The sequence below is a fragment of the Silurus aristotelis genome (genome assembly GCF_946808225.1).
Source record: "Silurus aristotelis genome assembly, chromosome: 5".
Taxonomy (NCBI): domain Eukaryota; kingdom Metazoa; phylum Chordata; class Actinopteri; order Siluriformes; family Siluridae; genus Silurus; species Silurus aristotelis.
Window position 1 is genome coordinate 24,777,123 of NC_139578.1, and position 21,103 is coordinate 24,798,225.

Consider the following 21,103-nt stretch of genomic DNA (forward strand, 5'->3'; position numbering starts at 1 on the left):
GAACATTCATAATACGACAAATACATTGTAATCTTTATAACAATATGTATCTGCATTTGACTAGTTCTTTTCGCCAGTAGACTGAATCACTGTGCTTCAGTGGCGGCTTAGACACACAGCCTAATGCCAGAGAATGAGAGTACGAGGATAAGCTGATCAAAAACTGCTCTGTAGGGTTTAAGGTCCGTATCTTTATTATAATTTATTTAAGTACAGCAACAGTTTCAACAATTTTGGAAAAGTAATTCAATGATTCTTAAATTGTAGACAGCTGTTGCTCATTAAATTCTACATTGACTGTTCATTATACAGAACAAATATATACATTGTTTTGCTCTAAACTGACTACGCTTCGATTTGTGCTTGATGAAGCAGCTGCAGTTAAACCACAGCGATGTTACGTTTCCTATTATAGCAGCTCTGTGAGTAGTTCTGTCTGTATTTAAAATCACAGATTTTATAACAATGCACTTGCCCTGATACTGTTTCTTAAGAGGAGCAAGTAAAAGAGAGGCTAGTGTTTAGAGCTGCTATAACATAATCAATAACAGGAACTTAGTCATCTTAAAATGTTCCACACAGTTATCTATACATTTTTAATACAAATCATGGCAAATGGCTGTGGTATAAAAGGACAAACACTTTTGTGTCATGCTGTTATCAACAAATAATCAACTACAGAAGGGTAATACTAATTTGGCTTCTCACTACCCTGCTGCTGATTATTTACCTCCAACAGCACAACTAATCGTGTTTTTCCTTAAATATCTCTCAATTAGGTGCTTCCTACACACACACTTTGGACCCTTCTGACTCTCCTGGGCACCTTTCTGTCTTCCAGTCCTCCACGGTCATTTGTTTTATCTTCATTACTGTGGCAAAATGTGTCCAGCTGGAAGTTTGGGGCTTGAAACGTAGAGCACGTCTCCTCACCTTCGCCAATACTGTCAGAAAAACAAACAAAGCATTAATCAATGAAGCAGATTAAAAACTGAAAATTGTTAATAATAAATTGAAATGTTACAATTCTGGAAAATCACAGAGGAAACGTACCAAATCTATTAGATTATTATGCTTTATAATATTTATTGATATGTTCCTATAGCTTTTCAATTCTGTCGAACCGAGTGGATTTCATCCAAATCTCTATGCCTCACAGTCGACTCAATATAATGGTCATTTTAATTCAAATGTGTTTTGTAAATGGATGATAAATGAATTTTTATGGTTAATTTATGGTTCCAAAATAACAAATTGCTTAATTAAATAATGAGTAATGTTTAAGCAGTTGGATAAATCGCTAATGAGGTTCTTAGGATTAGTTTTTTTATGAATTTTATTCTTTTAACTGGACTGCTGGGTGCAAAACCCTTTAAGAACCTCTGCCCTATACAATTAATCTACTTTCATACCTGGGCAAATTTGTGTATTTGCTCCACCACAGCAGCAAACAGAGCTCCCACACTCTCATCTATGAGACTCTGCATGTAGTGTACCGCCTCCTCATCCGACAGGTCCAATCTGAACTTATCCTGCACCTGAAAGGACACCAGACAAGGAGAACGTCAACGTCCTAGTCTTTCCAGAAGGAGGCTTCAACACAATCAAATAGAGAATGATAGACTGGACCAAGTATAATTGAACACACCTTTTTAACTGTCTTATCAGGCTCAAGCGCGATGTCAGGAATATTGGCATCCACCATGAGGGAGAACAGGTTTAAAATGAGGTTCGAGTACCTGATAAAGACACACACACACACACACACACACAACGCAAGCTATAAAACATACTTCACGTTAAGACTCAAATTGCTCAGTCTACTACCTATAGACCCAGACTAAAAGAATGAAGAAAAATAAAAATACCAGTTTAATAACATGAACTTGAAAGAAAAAAGAAGAACTATGGCTATTTTGTGTGTTATTTAGGATTTAGTTGTCAGATATGATTCACAGATGAACACACAAATACTAACTTTGCACCTCTGAAGCACACTAAACTTATGAAAAACACGAGTCTGTCATTTTGTGTGTGTGTGTGTGTGTGTGTGTGTGTGTGTGTGTGTGTGTGTGTGTGTGTGTGTGTGTGTGTGTGTTTGTGTGTACCTGCGCAGGTGCAGGAAGGCTGTGTAACAATGTTTTCTAAGCTCCTGGTACTGTTCACTCTGCATGCCCCCCATGCCCTCTACCATTTCCTTACTCAGCTTCATTGGAGGAGGCAGTGGTTTGGGGTCCCTCCCCAGAATGTAGCCAAAATCAATATGGAACAACTTCCCTAAGGCAGGAAAGAAAGGTTCATCTATGAGCACCATCTGAATGAGCTCCATTATATTTATGCACAATTTGCCATTGCCTTTTATTATGGATTAAAGCTAATAAATGAAATGGAATGAATTAAAAAGCAAAACTGTACCGGTCTTAGTGAGAAGCAGGTTGTCCAGGTGTCTGTCTCCAACTCCGAGAATATAGGTGATGACGCAGTAGCCAGCTTTGATATAGACACAATACGCAAAAAGTCAAGTTGCAGGCCACATACCCTACAGCTGCACAGCACTATGTTAAGCTACTTCTCATTTCTTAGAGCATTTTCATTTTCAATAATCAAAACAATGTCTCACCACAGCTTTTCACATAGGTGTCCATCACCTCAGAGCTGATGCCATAAGGTCCTTTTTCACTAGGGGCGTGTTTCCTAAAGAAACTCTGCAAGAACAGGGAGTCAGCGAATTATTTACAATGATTAAATCTGTTTTTCAAACTTCTAATGGCATTGCTTACACGTTTTTTTTATATTGCAACATACAGTGTGGTTCATATATTAGAAGCAATTTTGTTGTTGTTTATGCCTCTGCCACTAAATGATGAAGGAAATATGTTTTCTGGTTTTCTACATTTTAAGCACTTGGCAGATGCCCTTATCCAGAGCAACTTGCATTTATCTCTTTCATACAAATGAGCAGCTATGGGGTTAAGGGCCTTGCTTAGGGGCCCAGGAGTGTCAGCTTGGATTAGCTGGGATTTGAACTCATGACCTTCAGATCCAAAGGCAACCACTAAACTACCACCTCCTTGTCTATGTCCCTTTCCATCTGTCGGTCCGAGACATTTGTGATCCAGAGAAGATCAAAGTGACAGGAAGGTCAAATGTCTGAAGGACTGGACTAGACTCTGTGGTGGGGGTATCCCCACACTGAGGTCTGCTTTATGCTGCATCAAATTCGGTGTACCACGTGTCTGAAAAGTCACAAACCACTGAGAGTAAAAGTGTATTTTCCTAATTTTTATATTTATTGTTTATAACATATTCACACTTCTGCTGCAATACACATGTTTCCAGCCAAGGTATCATGTTTTATCAGATTTTGCTCAACATAATCCTATTGGTTCACAAAAGACAACGAGCATAAGGTAAATCTGGTCACACAGACATTCCGTAAAATGAGATCACTCCACCCACACCCGAATGAGTGACATGCAGTTAGTTTCATGTGAAATTAGAGATATTCAGGTAGCTTTAAGGGAATTTGTTAAAACAAAAAAGTGTACAATTTTAGAAAAAAAAGCAAACTGACTGAATATTTCAACTTTGCTTATATATATTGATGCTTTATATCGATTTGTAGTGTTTTTTCTGGTGATGGTCAGATGATCATCAGGTTATAGTGCACAATGTTACATTTATTTTAACCGTAAAAACTTAAAAAAAAAAAAACTTAAACTGAAGAACTTCAGTATTTCAATATAAATAATATTTTGTAAAAAATTACTACCCTAAATAATCTCTTATTTTCAGTTCCTGATCGCTGCAGGGGAATTTCTAGAACTAATCTTGTCCTCAGTAAGTGAAACCTCATGCTCTGTGTTTCCTTTCAAATCCAATGCACTTTAAAGCCAAAACAGCTAAACCTGCCACTGTCCAATAACAAACTGCGCTGAATGAGTCATAGTGTATCCGAGTGTCCAACCTGAATATTGCCTTCAGTTGCCAGAACTTCTGCCACAGGAACCGATTGTACAAACTGCATAAATCCTGGAAACGCAATCACAGCAGGGGTGAGAATGCATGAATGTACACTGCGCTCTAAAGCTGTGTGTGTGTGTGTGTGTGTGTGTGTGTGTGTGTGTGTGTGTGTGTGTGTTAGCACTGACCATGTTTGGTGCTGGTGGCCAGCACTTTATATGGCATCAGCTTTAAGTCCAAATTTTCTTTTCTTAGCAGCTGTGGAGAAAAATGATAAGCTTGAGGTATATTGTAAACAATGTTTACAGAATGAGAATGTCTGTGTGCTAGGGGGAACCTGGGGGGGGGGGGGGGGGGTAATTGCTAAATGCCGCAAATGTAAATGTATTAAATTCCATCTACCATTATTATCTTTGATTATATTTTACAATATTTTATATTTTGATCTGCTTTGCTTTTTGTCATTAATTAAATTACATATGCCAACTGTATCACGTAGCGTGGTAGCAGGAGGCAACATGTCTCAGCATGTACATATCTCAGGAGGACTACAAGATACCTGGAAGTAGTTCACTAACACATTAACAGCATGCATTAGGGGATTACAGTCATTTAAGCAAGTCCTCAAAGTATGTGAGAACAGAACAAATCTTTCCAAAACATTTTAATATGACATTAGTTTGTAGATATGTCAAATAAAATTAAATAATAAATTAGCATGAACAACGAATTAGCACTTTATTTCAAAATATACCGATCACAAGCAGAGGTGGTAAAGTACAAATACATCGTTACTGTATTTGAGTAGATTTCTTTTTTTTTTACTGATGACTTTTTACTCATGACACTTTTTACACAAATATCTGTTCTTTCTACTTGCATTTTTAAACCAAACTCGTTACTTTAGTTTTAATCTATTTGGTGACATGATCAATATTTTTTCTTCTCATTGTGTGGCATTTTGTGTGATGGTTTTCAGTCCATCAATCTGTTATCTGTCATATAAAAAAAACACGAGTATCTGCACTTCTACTCGAGTGAGGGATATGTGTACTTTTGCGAAACACCTCCTAAACATTTATATGCATTTCTTATTGTTTTCTATTATGACTCTAGCTTAATTAATTAAATAGTTAGCTTAAATAATTGTTTAAATGGTTTACATTCTGTAGGCACATATAAAAATGTATTCAAGGCAGAGATATCCCTCAACTGTGTGTCTTATAAGCATTTTTTTTTAATTAAATTAATTACTTCATGATTAAAAAAAGGCAGTACACAATAAAGCAACATATGTAGAATATAATAGTTTCTATATGTGCTTATGGGTGTATCAGGTATATCAGACCTTGTCCATCAGTGAGATGATTTGTAAGATGAGTTGATCTTGTCGCAGGTCATCTCCATGTTTAAAGATCACAGGATAAAGCTCATTATCTTCAGTTTTAAAGATCAGCTTGGCTGGCATCAGAGCACTCTAAATACAGAAAGAAAGTACCATGTTCATTTATTTCCCAGAATCACACCAAAGCAGAATGGCTGGATGCATGTTTGTTATAGAGGGTATACCTTGAATAGCGTGGCAGTGTCTGGTACGATGCCTCTGATGCGCACCTGGGGCTCCAGAGGGAGAGGGATGGGATCGATCTCACACAGACTCACCTTCTCATTATCAGCCAACAAAGCCTGCAGCCTCTCAGTCTGTCTCAAACACACAAACACAACTCTGTAGGCCAGATTCAAACATATTACTGGGCTTATTTACAAACATGAAGTGCCACATAATAAACCAAAATCCATTAATCCAGGTGAGGTGTCTGAGATACGTATAGATAGGTGTGTACCTTTTTCTTGCGATTGCCGCTCTCTCTCTGAACTGCCTTCATGAGCTGCACGAGTCTGTCTACAAATGTCTGCTGGGCGGCAAGCAGAGAGCGCATTACTCTCACATTCTTATCACCCTGAGAGTGAGGAAAAGAGGGAGAGCAAAAGAGGGAGAGAGAGGGTGATTTAATTTTTTATTTATAAGTGATTCTGCAATTTTGTCTGGAGGAAATAATCAAAGCAACAAACTAGGCATAAGTAATAGAACCAACATTTTCTGTTATGTGACTATATTTTTTTATCATTTTTAATTATGGCATACACTTCATTGTTCAAAACAAAATTCATCATTAAATTATGGCACACAAAGCGTTAAAAGTAAAACTCTTGCTTTTTACAGAAAAAAAACAAAAAACAAATGTACCAAAAGTCAACAAGCCTAGGGTAAGAGTTGTGTGAAAGCAATATTTTAATAATAATTTAAAGCTAATATTAGTCAGCTTGATGCTTGTACTAAACCACAACATATATTATGTTTGAACATCTGTAGTATTGTCTAATATTATCTTAAGCTGCAACAACTAATTGCTAAAATCTATAAAGATTTATAATGAAATTCGTTGTCAACAAATGGCATTTTCGATTAGTTGGACTGCTGAAGTTATGTGTTAGCGTGACTGTAAAAGAACACAGCCGCTTTGGAAAATGGTGGACAGTACAGGGTCAACCGGCAGAAGGAAAAAGTGTGCATCCCAAGTCATGGGAGCATTTTATATTAAACGCAACAAAGAAAACTGTACCTGGAAGATTTTTTTTTTTTTTACAAATGTATTTATACTGTTAAAATAACTGAAGATAAACAGTAAAATGAAACCTACTACTACTGCTACTATAATAAAATAAAATACACTCGTTTTGTTTGAACGTTGACTCTTGTGTCACCTGTGTTCCCAAAATACAGTTAGCTCATTTCCATAAAATGAATAACTGGATAAAGGTAGTCATACTTGTGTTATCAGTCACAACTGCTCTAAGGAACAAAGTTGCAAGTGGAAAAAATTAGTCCACAGCTATTTGGACTCATTTAAATATATCTTGTAACAATAAGATCTTATTTTAAAGCACTTAAACACTTGGGTACAGAATCTAATAAATGTCCATAATATTGTTATCCATAAATGTCTATAAATGTTGATCAGACCCAACAGGTCAGAGTCAATTACAGAAGGCAGCAATTCATACTCTGTATGCAGTACATGGTGATTCCTCGAGTAATTCGTCTGTCTAACTAAACGAAGCATCAAGGCAAATAATTTACCTCAATAATTTTTTTTGTATTTAAATTACTCAAGGAATCATTTTAGCCCTGTTTCTTAGGGAAGCTCTGAAAGAGTTTACAGATTTCCAATGTGTAGGTTTAATCGTTTTAAAAAGTCTTTTATACCTACATCAATCAAAATGTTAAATGATGAATACGTGTCTTTTAAGGGTAGGTTTTTTTTCCCCTTCTATTTCTCTGTTGTTTATAGATCTAATGCTCTTGTTAATGTTTTTGTTGTTTGTTGATCCGTGGTCTTTTAAAAGTCCAACTACTTACAATAAAATGTAGTTAAATTTCACACATAAACTGTAGCTTGAAGTTGGAAATAAAGGTGTACTTGCAGATGAATCTGCATGTTCTGGCACATTTTCCCTCCCTGTCACTGTATCATGTTGTTTTCCAAATAGCGTACGAGCTACAATGTGTTATTTGATATCTCTGACAAAAAGAAAACCCTGTATGAAGCAGTATGAAGATGGTTGATGGTTGAATGTGTGTTTAATTATTGCTTTGGTGTGTGGACAGATTGTGAAAACAGAAAAAGTAAAAAGAAAAGAAAAAAAAGACTGTGTCCTTCTACCTTGAGTAAAGCTTGGCTGAATCGCCTCATTACATTCAGGTACATGTCGTGAGTCTTTGGGTCTCTCTGCTGTGTGTCCTGGTCCTCACACTCCACTATTACATACCTGCAGGAAAAGGTCATTTCAAGTCCCTTAAGCAATATTAACATCCGCTAGCTGGCCAAATGTGAGGACATTTTGGCACAGCTGGTTACTTCAGTGGATAAACATGCTGTTGGTTTCCTGATGGTTCAGGACACAAACATGGTGATTTATACTGCAGCTCTGCTGTTAAATTCTCAAATCTGATCAGTAGGACTGTTTTGGTTAATGCTCAACAACAGCAGTTCTAAAACTAATTCCAGCTGGTTTATACATTTCTTTAATATTCTTAACTGCATAAACATGGTCAATGCTTCACAAAATAAAAAAAAATTGATTATTTGATGTATTTGACAAGGTTGCTTGTTTGACATTTTGACCATTCAGGGTCATGCTTAGTTAAGAGTCAGAGCTTTTCCTTTAGCGTCTAGCATATAGCAAACATGTCAGGGCAATACAGCAAACAGCATTTTTCTCTCGTATAAGCAGCCTCCATATGTATTTATTACTGCATGAATTAACTATACAAATACAAAGTTTAGTTTAAGTTATGTTACACAGAAACAATCTACTTACCATTTGCACTACAGGATATACTACACTATATTATTCGCTTATGAGCACAGATACTCACCAGTACAAGTAATTGGCTAGTGTAGAATTCTTACAGGCACGCGATATAAGGAAGGTACACAGGTCTTGCTGCAGAACACACACATGTGCACACACACACAGTTACACACCATTACAACTTTCATCATCATCATTCTCCTCCACCTCCTCCTCCTTCGAAACTTTATGATTCAAGGCTCTCTTACCTCCAGATTTTCTCCATCGGCTCCATCTTTGCCCTTCTGTGTGCTGGTGGGTGCTATAGCAGCAGAGGTTATCTGGGAGCTGATATAAAAAAAACATTGTGTTAACACTACTTTAACTTCACAAGCTCAACTGACACTTTAAATTCTTTTTCACTTTGTTAAAATATATCATTTAAATATTCATCTATAAGATTTGAGTGCAACAGCAGAAAAGTATCAAAAATATCTCAGGGGACACACCTGCATAAAGGCAGCAGTATTTTATATGTCATTTGCAATAAAATGTATACACGTTACATTGATATTGCCTAAGATTAAATGTTCGACATTTAAACCTTGAACAACAACTAGCTCACTGTTGGGTGTAGAGCAGAGATGCCCAAACTAGGACCCGTGACCAAAGTTGGCTTGTGGTAACCTTTTATTTGGCCCACCATGCCTCACACGAGAAGAGGAAAGAAAAAGGTTGGGGATGCCAGTAACACAGGTCTTCATTTCTAATTGACCACTTAACATAACCTTTTTATTATATATTTTATGACCCAAAAACTTTGTCAGTACCTACATCTGTAGAGCAGCAGACTTTCTGTGAACCAACGCTAAACACAAACTAACTGAGTCTCACTTAAAAAATATTCTGTCAGCTGCAACCCAAATTTGACAAAAAACAACATTTATTACATATAAATAGGACCAGCTTCATGTCTCTGATATCACAAGCATACGGCTGTATTGCTTAAAGCTTGAATATTGGTATTATGCATTGAAATTTGTACCAGATGACAGTAATTGTACAGGATGACAGTTTAATTCACTTCAAGTCTGCCATCAGCAATGTTTACAATGTTTTTATACAAAACACTACACTACCACATTACACCCTCACTGTATCAGTACACACTGCATCTTCATTCTGCTTTATATACTGTATATCTATATATTTATTCTGTAATCTTACACCTGTTAAGTAAATCAATCAATCAATCTATCTATCTATCTATCTATCTATCTATCTATCTATCTATCTATCTATCTATCTATCTATCTATCTATCTATCTATCTATCTATCTATCGAATTGTTTCTTTATAATTGTACTAGAAGTTACATTGAACTACAAAACTAAAAATAAACTGCAAACTGAATAAACAGATTACAGAGTAACGTTTTCTATGTATTTAAAAAAAAAAATGAAAATGAATAAATCAGGGGAATCATGGCAACGTTTGATATAATACCATTTGGTATAATTTCATTTTGGCCCTTTATAGAAAAATGTTTGGGTATCTCCAGTGTACAGGATGTAAAAGAAGTTTACATGTAAACCTTCTACTTTTTTCTTTATGTTGTGTTTTGTAACTCACCTGTCCAAATCACCAAGCATGGTGCTCTCATTGAGGCCCTGGCTGTCCCGCTTACTGCCAGGATCCAGACCGCCCTGGATATCATTGAAGTTCTCATACTTCAGAGCCTGAACCAGCTGCAGCAAGTACATCAACAGATCCTATGCAAAGAGAATGAATATAGTGTATTAGAGCTGCAGCAACTAATCGATAAAATCGATGCTGGAATTTGTTGTCAATGTATGCCGTTATTGATTTGTTGGGTTGCTCAAGTTACAGTTTAGCGTGACGGCAAGATATCACAGACACTTGCGAAAATGCCGGCAGCAGAAAAAAAGTCATCCAAGACATGGAAGCATTTTATATCAAACGCAACAAAGAAAACTGTACCTGGAAGTTATGCAAAGTGGAGCTCGTGTGGCATTAAAGTACGCAAAAATGTACAGTTTTAAGAAGTGCTACTGTGTAAACTGTTTGTTTGCTGAGTTCAAGACAGTCGCACTGGATCTGTTCTGTCGTGAGCGAATGATTATGCATTTGTAAACCAATGCATATTTTTTCTTTATTGAATTTTTTATTTTTTTAATCAGGTCTGTTAATTGCTGCGTTTTTCCGTACCATTCTTTTTTTTTTATAGCATTTGTCTACTACAACAATATATATATATATATATATATATATATATATATATATATATATATATATATATATATATATATATATAATATATATATTATATATATACATACATATACACATTTAATTATTATACAAAACTGTATTATCATACATTCTAGATCAGGGGTCACTAACATGGTCACCAACATGGACCAACCAGGTCACCCGCAAGGACCACATGAGTCGCCTGCGGGCCTTTTCTAAAAATAGCTCACGATAGCGCCACTTACCAGTGAGCTGCATCTCATTTTTTTTGTTGCTATTCTTTTTTAAATCACACTTGCATTGGTGTGAATCTGAAAATGACAATATTGAAATATAGATGACTAATATATATATATATATATGAATATCATTAATTATTAATAATAACAACATATACTTAAGTGTAAATTGAGCAAATTAGTTATTTCAGAAGTGTAAATTAAACTTCACATTAATCGGTACCCAAGAAGTAGCTCTCAATTTCAAAAAGGTTGGTGACCCCTGTTCTAGATGCTTATATCTTTAAAATAAAAAAAATATCTGTGTATTTTTTAAACAAAGATTTTCAAAACAATGTTGTATTACATTTTATATGGATTTTTTAAAGCATAGTTGTCAACTTTGCCATTTGCAAAATACAATACAAATGTTGATTTACACAAATTGCTTCACCTTGCATACTAAAAAAAATTTTTATTTTACAGAAAGTAGCAAGCATGAGGAAATGTGTTCAAAGAAGGAATCCGCCATGTGCTCCTCAACAAGCAGCCACTATAAAATGTCTAAATTAAAGATTATTTTAATAGAACAGTGCCTTTTTAAAAACTGTGAGTACATATAATTATCTACACCAGTGTAGAATATTTTACAGATACTTATGGCTGCATACTTTTATGAGCTCATATCCAAAATGACAATACAGTATTGCAATGATGCATCTTAGCAATTGCATTAATTCTATTTTGATTTCAGGACATAAATATGAAATTCTCTATTATATAAGCAACATAAACTTAAGCTTTTAAATACTCAGCACTGATCCTATGTAGCATCCATCTATCATTAGAAGTTCACCTCATCATCAGCCTGCTGTAGACGAGCCACAGCGTAGCGTCTGACTGTGGGGTTGGTGAATTGGGATGAGAGCAGCTCCAGTGAGTCCTCCACATCCATAGGTCTCCATTTCCCCAGCAGCTCCAGCGCCTGCTTTGCCTCCTGTGGCAATGCCCAGTTCACACACTTCAGGAACTTAGTCAGGGCCTATGAAACAGCACAGACAAAAGACATGATGAGTGCAGTTTAATATATAATTATTACATAAATTGTTTATGTTTCTGTAATTGATTTATTTATAACATCTGAAGTAGACATATGTAAACCTATGGATTGAAGGTTTCACAATAATTTACCTTCGTGCATGAACTATTTAAAATGAGCGTGAAAAGAAAACATTTGGAAACACGATCATCACAAACAGACCTTTTCCTGAGTGGTGAGGTAATATCTAAACTTCCACACCAGGTCTTGCTCCTCAGAGGTCAGCTGCTTGGTGGGAGGATAGCTGACAATGATCTGCAAACACACAAACACTGCAGTAAAATCTCTGACCCGCTCATTATTCACACCCATACACCCACTTATTCCAAGAGCTCTCTGCCTCACTCACATTGAGCTGGTCCCTGGTGGCAGCATTGGGCTTCAGGTCATGGTCAGATGGTCCACTCCGCAGACTTCGAGCCAGTTTGTGATGTTTGCTCTCCACCAGGTTTTCCTAAAATACAGAACAGTGTAGGTATTAATCAGATAGGCCTGACAAAATGATCCGTCTGGGGTTATGATTAGAAAAATATAATAGAATGTTTCATCAGTAGATATTGTTATGTACGAAACAGATATGTACAACAATATTAGGTACACTTTTGTCAATGCTCTACACAATTCATCACTCACCATGCACATTTGAGGATCAGGGACTTTAACAATGTCTGAACTGGTTAATAGAGTAGAAGCTTCATCTCCATCCTGCACAAACCAGGAAGAATACTGTGTTAAATAGCCAGGATGCAATTCCAGACCATAATAGATCGTTCAATACAAAATGGACAACTAAGATTGTAGTTTGAATATGCTGGCTATACACAAATCCATTAAATTCACACAAAGTCTTTGGGCAGATGCCTACATACCTTTTCATAGTAAACTATGCTGTATTCTTTGTCTCCACTCTTGACTCTGGGAAATTCCACCATAAGGTACATGAAGTTGGAACTACGTTTCTCACTCTGTAGAGAAGATGGACTTTTACATCAACAGTAACAAATACCTCACTCAAATGTTCTGGAAATTCATGACACATTATAGGATGGTCGGTTTGTTTAAAGTTGGTCTAAGATAAAATTAAATAAATAAAAATATATAATTAAAAATTCCTATACAAAGGTCTTTTAAAATGCCATATATGAAGAAAAAAAACTCAAATAAAATGTACAGTAGTTAATCAGGAAAAAATATGTCCAGTGTCAAACATTTGATTCTTAAATCTCAAGAAGTGTCAACCTCAGAAAACTATTTATCTTGAAATGCTTTTATATAATATATACTCTTATATAATATATAAGAATATGAATATATACAGTACAGACCAAAAGTTTGGACACACCTTCCCATTCAAAGAGTTTTCTTTATTTTCATGACTATGAAAATTGTAGAGTCACACTGAAGGCATCAAGGGCTATTTGACCAAGAAGGAGAGTGTTGGGGTGCTGCGCCAGATGACCTGGCCTCCACAGTCACCGGACCTGAACCCAATTGAGATAGTTTAGGGGTGAGCTGGACCGCAGAGTGAAGGCAAAAGGGCCAACAAGTGCCAAGCATCTCTCGGGGAACTCCTTCAAGACTGTTGGAAGACCATTTCAGGTGACTACCTCTTGAAGCTCATCAAGAGAATGCCAAGAGTGTGCAAAGCAGTAATCAAAGCAAAAGGTGGCTACTTTGAAGAACCTAGAATATGACATTTTTCAGTTGTTTTACACTTTTTTGTTATGTATATAATTCCATATATAATTCCACATGTGTTAATTCATAGTTTTGATGCCTTCAGTGTGAATCTACAATTTTCTTAGTCATGAAAATAAAGAAAACTCTTTGAATGAGAAGGTGTGTCCAAACTTTTGGTCTGTACTGTATATATATATGAATATAAAAACAACACATTTACCTGAAATTAAATGTTTCTATTTTTAATGTATATCAAGCAAGAGTTATAGCATTTTAAAATCTATATACCCTAAAAAGTGAATAGGGAGAAATTCTTTATCTATCATCTAATATGTTCATCTAATAAAACATTCGTACATTGTATTAAAAAATAGGTTCACTATGAACATTTTCAGTAGGAAATTACTCATCATAAAGGATATCATTCAGAACAAGCTTATTAAGTAACCTAAAATATTTCCATGTGATTGTGGTAAAATATTAGTAGATTGGCAGAAAAGAAAAGCAATCCAGCAGGTGATCCCAGACCACCACACATATACACTTCCATCACCTGTGAGCTACATTTGCATTGCATGCAAAGCAAAAGAAAACTTTAAACACTGACTGATTCAATTCGAAGTCAAGGACAAGGACAAAAGATTGTGTGACTTCAAACCTGGTAACGCACTAAAGAGCTGAATGCGCTGTGTATGAACAGGATGATCACTCAGCTTAACCCTGCAATTATGTTTTTTGACTGACACCCATCTTACCTCATTGATCATCTCAATCTCTCTGAATGTCAACCGATCCAGCCAGTCCACCTTCACCATGTGGCCCTGACGATGAGCCTTTGTCAACTAGAGAGAGAAAGAGACAGGACAAAAGAGAGGAAGATGGAGTATGTTAATATGAAACAGTAAGTAAGCAACGTAGGGGATCCATGTATTGCTGTGCATTAACACCAAGCCAAACATCAGCGTGTCAGCCAAAGGTAGCGTTGTGTACATGTTTACAAGTAAAACACACAGTGGGTGGTCAGTATGAGGTAATCACACATTACAAATGTTCCCATCACTCACGTTTAGGCAGTTAGTGAACTGCACTATTACTAAAGTGCACAACAGCCATGTAGCCAGTAGGTTATGCTCGATTGTATAGTAACTGCAGATTAATTCACATCAGTGTTTGACATTAGATTTTGGTTAGGTGACCTTACAACAAAGAAACATCGGTTTCTAAAAAAGCTGGTTCAAATCTCTTTACCAAGTAACATTCTGATGTAATAATATCACATGTAGCTCTTTTCCATCAATCAGGCGCTGCTCCTACAGTTGTACCTAATCTGGAACTGCCCTGTACATTTCCACCAGAAATAGGCAGTGCCTACTTTTTTTGTTACCACGGCAAGTAGAAAAACTTAAATTCTTTGTATGACTCCCATTGAAGTAATACGTGAACAGATGAGGAGATTTTGGATTTATGCATGAAATATTAGTTTAATTTCATATTGCATTCAGGAGTCAATAGTCTGAGGAAGTTCAAAGGTTCAGTTGCACTTTTCTTGCAATATACTTTTCTTACAAACTTCTTCCTTCCCCTCAAACCTTGTTATTTTACCTTGACACAGCCAGAATAATGTTAGCTCTAATGATTTCTATTAGAATTTTTTTGGGGTTTTTTTGTTGAGAGAGCCTTAAAGCCTTTTGTCAATGTGACCCTGGCCTACCCTTTTTCTCGGTTACTTAGTACAAAGTCACTAAAAGTCACTAAGTCACAAAAAATTTAAGGAAATTAGAGACTTTAAAAAAAACTAATAATTTCCAGAGAAAACTAATTCTAGCGTTCATCTGTCTCTAGTTAGTAGCTAAAATATGGTAGAGCTAGCTAATGGGAAGGAATTTGCAAATTATTGTAAAAAAAAAGTTCAGTCATTTCCCTGTACTGAAAGAAAACAATCTGTTTTCACCAAACCAACTTGGTCTAGGAGCAAGTGTTTTTTCTGTTGATTAACTGACAAAAGATGAGTGAATTTGCCAGTCTCTCTCCATGTGAGAAGTTAGAGGAGAGAATAAAAAAAAAAATCAAACACATCCTGTTCACACACGCAGCAAATAATCACATTCTTTCAACCACACGGAGTTTATTTACAGACAAACACATTCAGCATTCCTGCCCTTTTATACTCACATCACTAAGTAGCTCCAGATCAGGACCCTGGAACAGATAGTAGTTAAAAATGTCCTTTGAACCCCCCCCCCCACCACCACCACCACTAACCCACACACACACACACACACACACACACTTTCACCCTCCTTTCATGACGATAACACTAGAAAACGTTTTTCTCCATCTCGCTGTTCATTGTTCTCATTGTTGTGTATTATTTTAGTGCATCCTTCTTCTCACCTTAGCCAACCTGCCCATTTGATCCTCAGCCAGAGTGCTGCTGGTCCTGCCCGGTGTTGATGTAGACTCCGAACCATCACCCTCCACCCCTGGCCACACCTTTAAGTCATGCATGCCCTGCCGGAACATTCTGTAACAAAGAAAGAACCCATGAAATAACAGGATGGAAAGATAATGTAAATGAGCATAGACTATTGTTAAAACCACTGCACAGATCTAGTGAAGCTAATCAAAAGCCCCTCACCCATATTTTCCAAAGAGGGTGACTGTGGTGCCCCCTACAGGAGTGGCTCGTCCCGGCCCATAAACATCCCACACAGTCAGAGCTACCTGAGCATTCTGGGGCAGGTCAGGATACTTCACTGGCAACCTCAACCACTCGTTCCAACTACAAATAAACAGCCCGTGTTCAAGTGAAATTAGCAGGTTATAATGTTTAACAATAAGTGTTATAAAACGTCATAGAAAACCGATTTGCAATAGTGCAATGTAATGAGATTCTAAACTGATTTTTTTTAAAGACGAAACACTTTTCTATCAATACATCATAGTTTCCCAGAAGAAAAAATTCCGGCATTGAAAGGTCAAAATACAACAAAATATTTTTACAGTCAACACAAACTTAAAATGTTTACGTTCATAAGAGCAGAAACATTCCAAAACTAGGCTGAGGATATACAGAATCCCAATGAACTTTTATTATACTCACTTCCAGCGGGTACTGAAAGCTTTATAGGACGTACGAACGGGCAGCGCCAGTGCTTTCCCCTCTGCAAACACCTGGCAGGTAACATACAGATCTGAGCAGTTTTCCTGGTAAAGTCCGGAGAATCGCAGCATCGGGTCTTCAAGCAGAGCCTTGTAGCTTTTCTGTTCCCGCTTGCCTTCCAAACTACCTCTGTAAAGGGGAAAAAATATATGTTTTTAGAGTAGTTTTCACCATTATTTCCCAGACCAGGATTCGTTTACCACCAGGAGCCCCCAAACTTTTTTTCTGTGAGGTCCACATAATATTTACTTTCTTTAATGGGCATCCAGGTCTGTAACAGAAAATTATACGTGCCTGATTGACTACCAGTTTTACTGTGGAGATTTTATTATGATTTTAAATGGATTTATTGTCTTCTAATGCTAGATTAGCAGCATGATGAGCGTTACTTTTGACAAATTAGCATTAAGTTTCAAGATTACATTCAATGAAAAGCCGAAAGAAAGTTTTATAATGAATAAACTCACATTCATTGCTATTGAAATAAAAATATTTACTTAAATATGCATATGGTTGGTAGGTAAATCTAACAATAATTAAGCAATGTTAATAAATAGAGGTCAACCGAATGTGGATTTTACCCATACCAATAGCTGGGTTGGATTGTACTTGCCGATGACCAACTAATAAACCAATTAAAATCGATACCGGATTAAAAAAAAATGTAAAAAATTTGCATGTAAAATAGAGCAAAACATTATTTAAAAAAAAATTGTATTACATATTGAAATATAAAAATGTGCTAGATAAAATTAAAATGAATAAATGTATTAATAAATTATATATTTTTACGTGATAAGACGCGCTGCACGGAGAGCGTTATTTATATATATATATATATATATATATATATATATATATACATACATACCTCGGAGCTCGCGGCCTCAGCGCTCGCGACCTCCCATGCTCGCGACTTTCATTCCGACCGGCGACTCTCATTCAGATCGGCTCGTGAGCAACCGCGAGCGGCTCAAAACGCTAGTTTTAACATTTCTAATCAAGGTTTATCTCATTAAAATTGTCTTAAAAATGCTTAAAATAGTCTAATAATTAAGTGTTATGAAGTGAAATAGGGTTATTTATTCATTTAAATCGATTTCGTATAGTGTTCTTTGGGTTTTTACTGGGTTGGAAGAGGCGTATAGGAAATTCGGAACTCGCGACCGGTCTTGGTAATAATTAGTAATAATTTTTTTTATCAGTTTGGACCTCTATTAATAACTAATTAAAATGTAAGCTTGTAAGCCAACCTTTATGATCAAATACAGATATGAGTAAAACATATTTCAAATTTCATTTACGCAGGATTTAGTTTGGGGGCCCTGGTTTACTGGTTAAGGATTTAGTTTGGGGGCCCTGTTTTACCAGTTACAGGTTTAGGATTTAGTTTGGGGGCCCTGGTTTACTGGTTTAGGATTTAGTTTGGGGGCCCTGGTTTACCAGTTACTGGTTTACTGGTTCAGGATTTAGTTTGGGGGCCCTGGTTTACTGGTTTAGGATTTATTTTGGAGGCACTGGTTTACTAGTTTAGGATTTATTTGAGGGCCCTGATTTACCAGTTACTGGTTAACTGGTTCAGGATTTAGTTTGGGGGCCCTGGTTTACTGGTTTAGGATTTAGTTTGGGGGCCCTGGTTTACCAGTTACTGGTTTAGGATTTAGTTTGGGGGCCCTGGTTTACCAGTTACTGGTTTACTGGTTCAGGATTTAGTTTGGGGGCCCTGGTTTACTGGGTTAGGATTTATTTTGGAGGCACTGGTTTACTAGTTTAGGATTTATTTGAGGGCCCTGATTTACCAGTTACTGGTTTACTGGTTCAGGATTTAGTTTGGGGGCCCTGGTTTACTGGTTTAGGATTTAGTTTGGGGGCCCTGGTTTACCAGTTACTGGTTCAGGATTTAGTTTGGGGGCCCTGGTTTACCAGTTACTGGTTCAGGATTTAGTTTGGGGGCCCTGGTTTACTGGTTTAGGATTTAGTTTGGGGGCCCTGGTTTACCAGTTACTGGTTTAGGGTTTAGTTTGGGGGCCCTGGTTTACTGGTTTAGGATTTAGTTTGGGGGCCCTGGTTTACCAGTTACTGGTTTAGGGTTTAGTTTGGGGGCCCTGGGTTACTGGTTCAGGATTTAGTTTGGGGGCCCTGGTTTACTGGTTTAGGATTTAGTTTGGGGGCCCTGGTTTACCAGTTACTGGTTTAGGGTTTCGTTTGGGGGCCCTGGGTTACTGGTTCAGGATTTAGTTTGGGGGCCCTGGTTTACTGGTTTAGGATTTAGTTTGGGGGCCCTGGTTTACCAGTTACTGGTTTAGGGTTTAGTTTGGGGGCCCTGGTGCGTTTGATGCTTTGGTTGATATTTAAAAACTGTATTTGAAAATAGTGATAATAATAGTCAGGGTTCTCATCAAGACAACTGCACTGCATGTGATAGCATTTTGCCCTGAATTACGGGGAACATTTAATACTCAATAATGATAACAGTTTGGATGAACTTGAGTTTTCTGAGAATTGTGAAAGATACTTAAAAAAAATCAGTAGTGAAGAAATGAAATCTAACTTCCAGACCTTCTGTGGTGAAAAACATCACTACAGGTCCACTGGGTGTAGTGTTGTCTAAAAGGAAAGGACAGATCTGTCCATCTGTCTTCTCAACAACCTCGAGAATATTGATAGTGGGCAGTGACAGAGCGGCTTTTCCTCGTTACATCTTGGACTTTAATGGTCGCTCATGAGCGATTAATACCTCTTGCATGATAATTTACAGGCGCCCTGAGATCAGACTAACGCAATGAAAACACGCGATCAGACCGTTTGGCGGAACCGTGACGTTATTCGTGATCACAATAATTTATGACCCTTGATTAAGGACTGATCGTGAAAGCTGGAATGACGTCGGTGCAAAGAAAAAAAAGGTGGTAAGCTGAAGTGTTTATTCCACAGACCCTCCAAAAGGCGAGTCACAAAGAGTTTGTTCACCTGATAGTCACGTGGGTTGTCATGCTGCAACCACTGCAGTCACACAAACCAGGGGCCCTGACCGACCCACACCACACTGTCATTCAGTAAAGGACCATAAAAGAGAATAAATACTTTTTATTCTCATTCCTATTTTATTGTAATGTCTGTTGGTCTCCAGGGTGTTTTATTTAAATGTAAAAAAAAATATATGAAAATGACCATTTCCGCTTACTCCAATGGCATTGTTTTCTCCATATGCATCGATAAATGAAGCTCACACTGATGTTACATTACAGTGATTTGAGCTCCATTTCCATTATGTGATTAAATGAAAGAATTAAATAAAATCATACGTATAACAGTAACAATATGCACGTTATTTAGAGAGGTAAATCAACACAATCATAAAGGAAATATCGCATCAATACAGGAATAGGGATGTTAAACCTTTACAAAAGGTTTAACAAGGTTAAATGTATATTTAATTTATGCTGTAGTTAATTATTTTTACTATCATATCAGGGTGAAACTGCACTGATATATAAACAATGACTAAGAAAAATAAATATACTCACATTTTCAGTCGGACATTTATATCCAGGTCGCAACTGTAAACATAATTAAACTTGTCCGTGTCCATCTCTAGCCACTTCTACAAATATAAAAATAAAAATAATACTAAAACACGCAGCACTGTGAAGAATGTACAGGAACAGATGTGTCAAAGCAGCAGGCCTGGTCTGAGAAAGCCCCCTGCACTGAGGGTGGCTTCCTCCTTAAAGGAAGAAACTGCTCTATTTATTTCTATAAAAAATCCCACACTGCACACAATCTAACAAACCGGTTTATTAACAACTAATCACTGCGGTGACAGAAGTCTGAGAGTGAATTTCTCTATGTATCTCCATAATGCCGAACAAAACACAACACAATCATGCAACAAGGCATAAGCAATCGATACCAATCTTTCCATCGGAGGCAGTCGCACTATGCAATCGGGCACATCGGTGACTATTTCTTCTGTCTGCAGAGCCCCCAGTCGCTTCCTGCTTGGTTCATGGACGGAAGGTTAATTGGGACAAATTTATCCAGCGTTTCCGTTAATAGTATAGTAAACATTTTACCATTGAGTGGATCCGCCATGTAATATAATACATATTATATAATATAAAAGTATTAAAATAAGTATAAATCTGTAGATTAAGAGATATAGTAGTATAGAGAAAAATAATATTTTTTGATGTTGCTAGTTCCTTATGTTATTGGTGATTTTTATTGTATTATTTGACACACTATTTATTTAATTATAGAAGTAGTTGGATTAATTGCACATATTATACACTATATTACATTCCCCAATTTGCTCTTATATTTCCCTCCACTCTTCTGGGAAGATGT

General features: G+C 36.7%; 1 protein-coding gene across 2 annotated transcripts; it reads right to left on the reverse strand.

The window, feature by feature from the left end:
- Window positions 1-171: 171 nt before the first annotated feature.
- Window positions 172-20,773, reverse strand: pik3c3 (phosphatidylinositol 3-kinase, catalytic subunit type 3). 2 transcript variants are annotated; one of them, XM_083541578.1, is made up of 27 exons: window positions 20,667-20,772; window positions 20,281-20,357; window positions 16,694-16,882; window positions 16,229-16,372; window positions 15,985-16,114; window positions 15,763-15,789; window positions 14,346-14,432; window positions 12,780-12,875; window positions 12,544-12,615; window positions 12,260-12,364; window positions 12,073-12,165; window positions 11,668-11,853; window positions 9,952-10,091; window positions 8,589-8,667; window positions 8,405-8,472; window positions 7,689-7,794; window positions 5,808-5,924; window positions 5,533-5,664; window positions 5,312-5,440; window positions 4,152-4,221; window positions 3,968-4,032; window positions 2,621-2,705; window positions 2,416-2,490; window positions 2,109-2,277; window positions 1,649-1,739; window positions 1,413-1,538; window positions 172-944 (listed from the first exon to the last, which is right to left on the reverse strand). In XM_083541578.1, exons 1-27 carry the CDS (start codon window positions 20,676-20,678, stop codon window positions 930-932), a joined length of 2,685 nt encoding a protein of 894 aa, XP_083397704.1. In that variant the 5' UTR covers window positions 20,679-20,772; the 3' UTR covers window positions 172-929. The 2 variants fall into 2 exon arrangements, with proteins under 2 accessions (XP_083397704.1, XP_083397705.1); XM_083541579.1 differs by lacking the exon at window positions 15,763-15,789 and having other exon boundaries at window positions 20,667-20,773.
- Between the last annotated feature and the right edge of the window lie 330 nt (window positions 20,774-21,103).

Coding starts and splice junctions, on each gene's coding strand:
- pik3c3 (XM_083541578.1), bottom strand. Junction 10,092..11,667: donor TACAGCAGGCTGATGATGAG/GTGAACTTCTAA, acceptor CTCTTTGCATAG/GATCTGTTGATGTACTTGCT. Junction 7,795..8,404: donor CTAGCCAATTACTTGTACTG/GTGAGTATCTGT, acceptor CTTTTCCTGCAG/GTATGTAATAGTGGAGTGTG.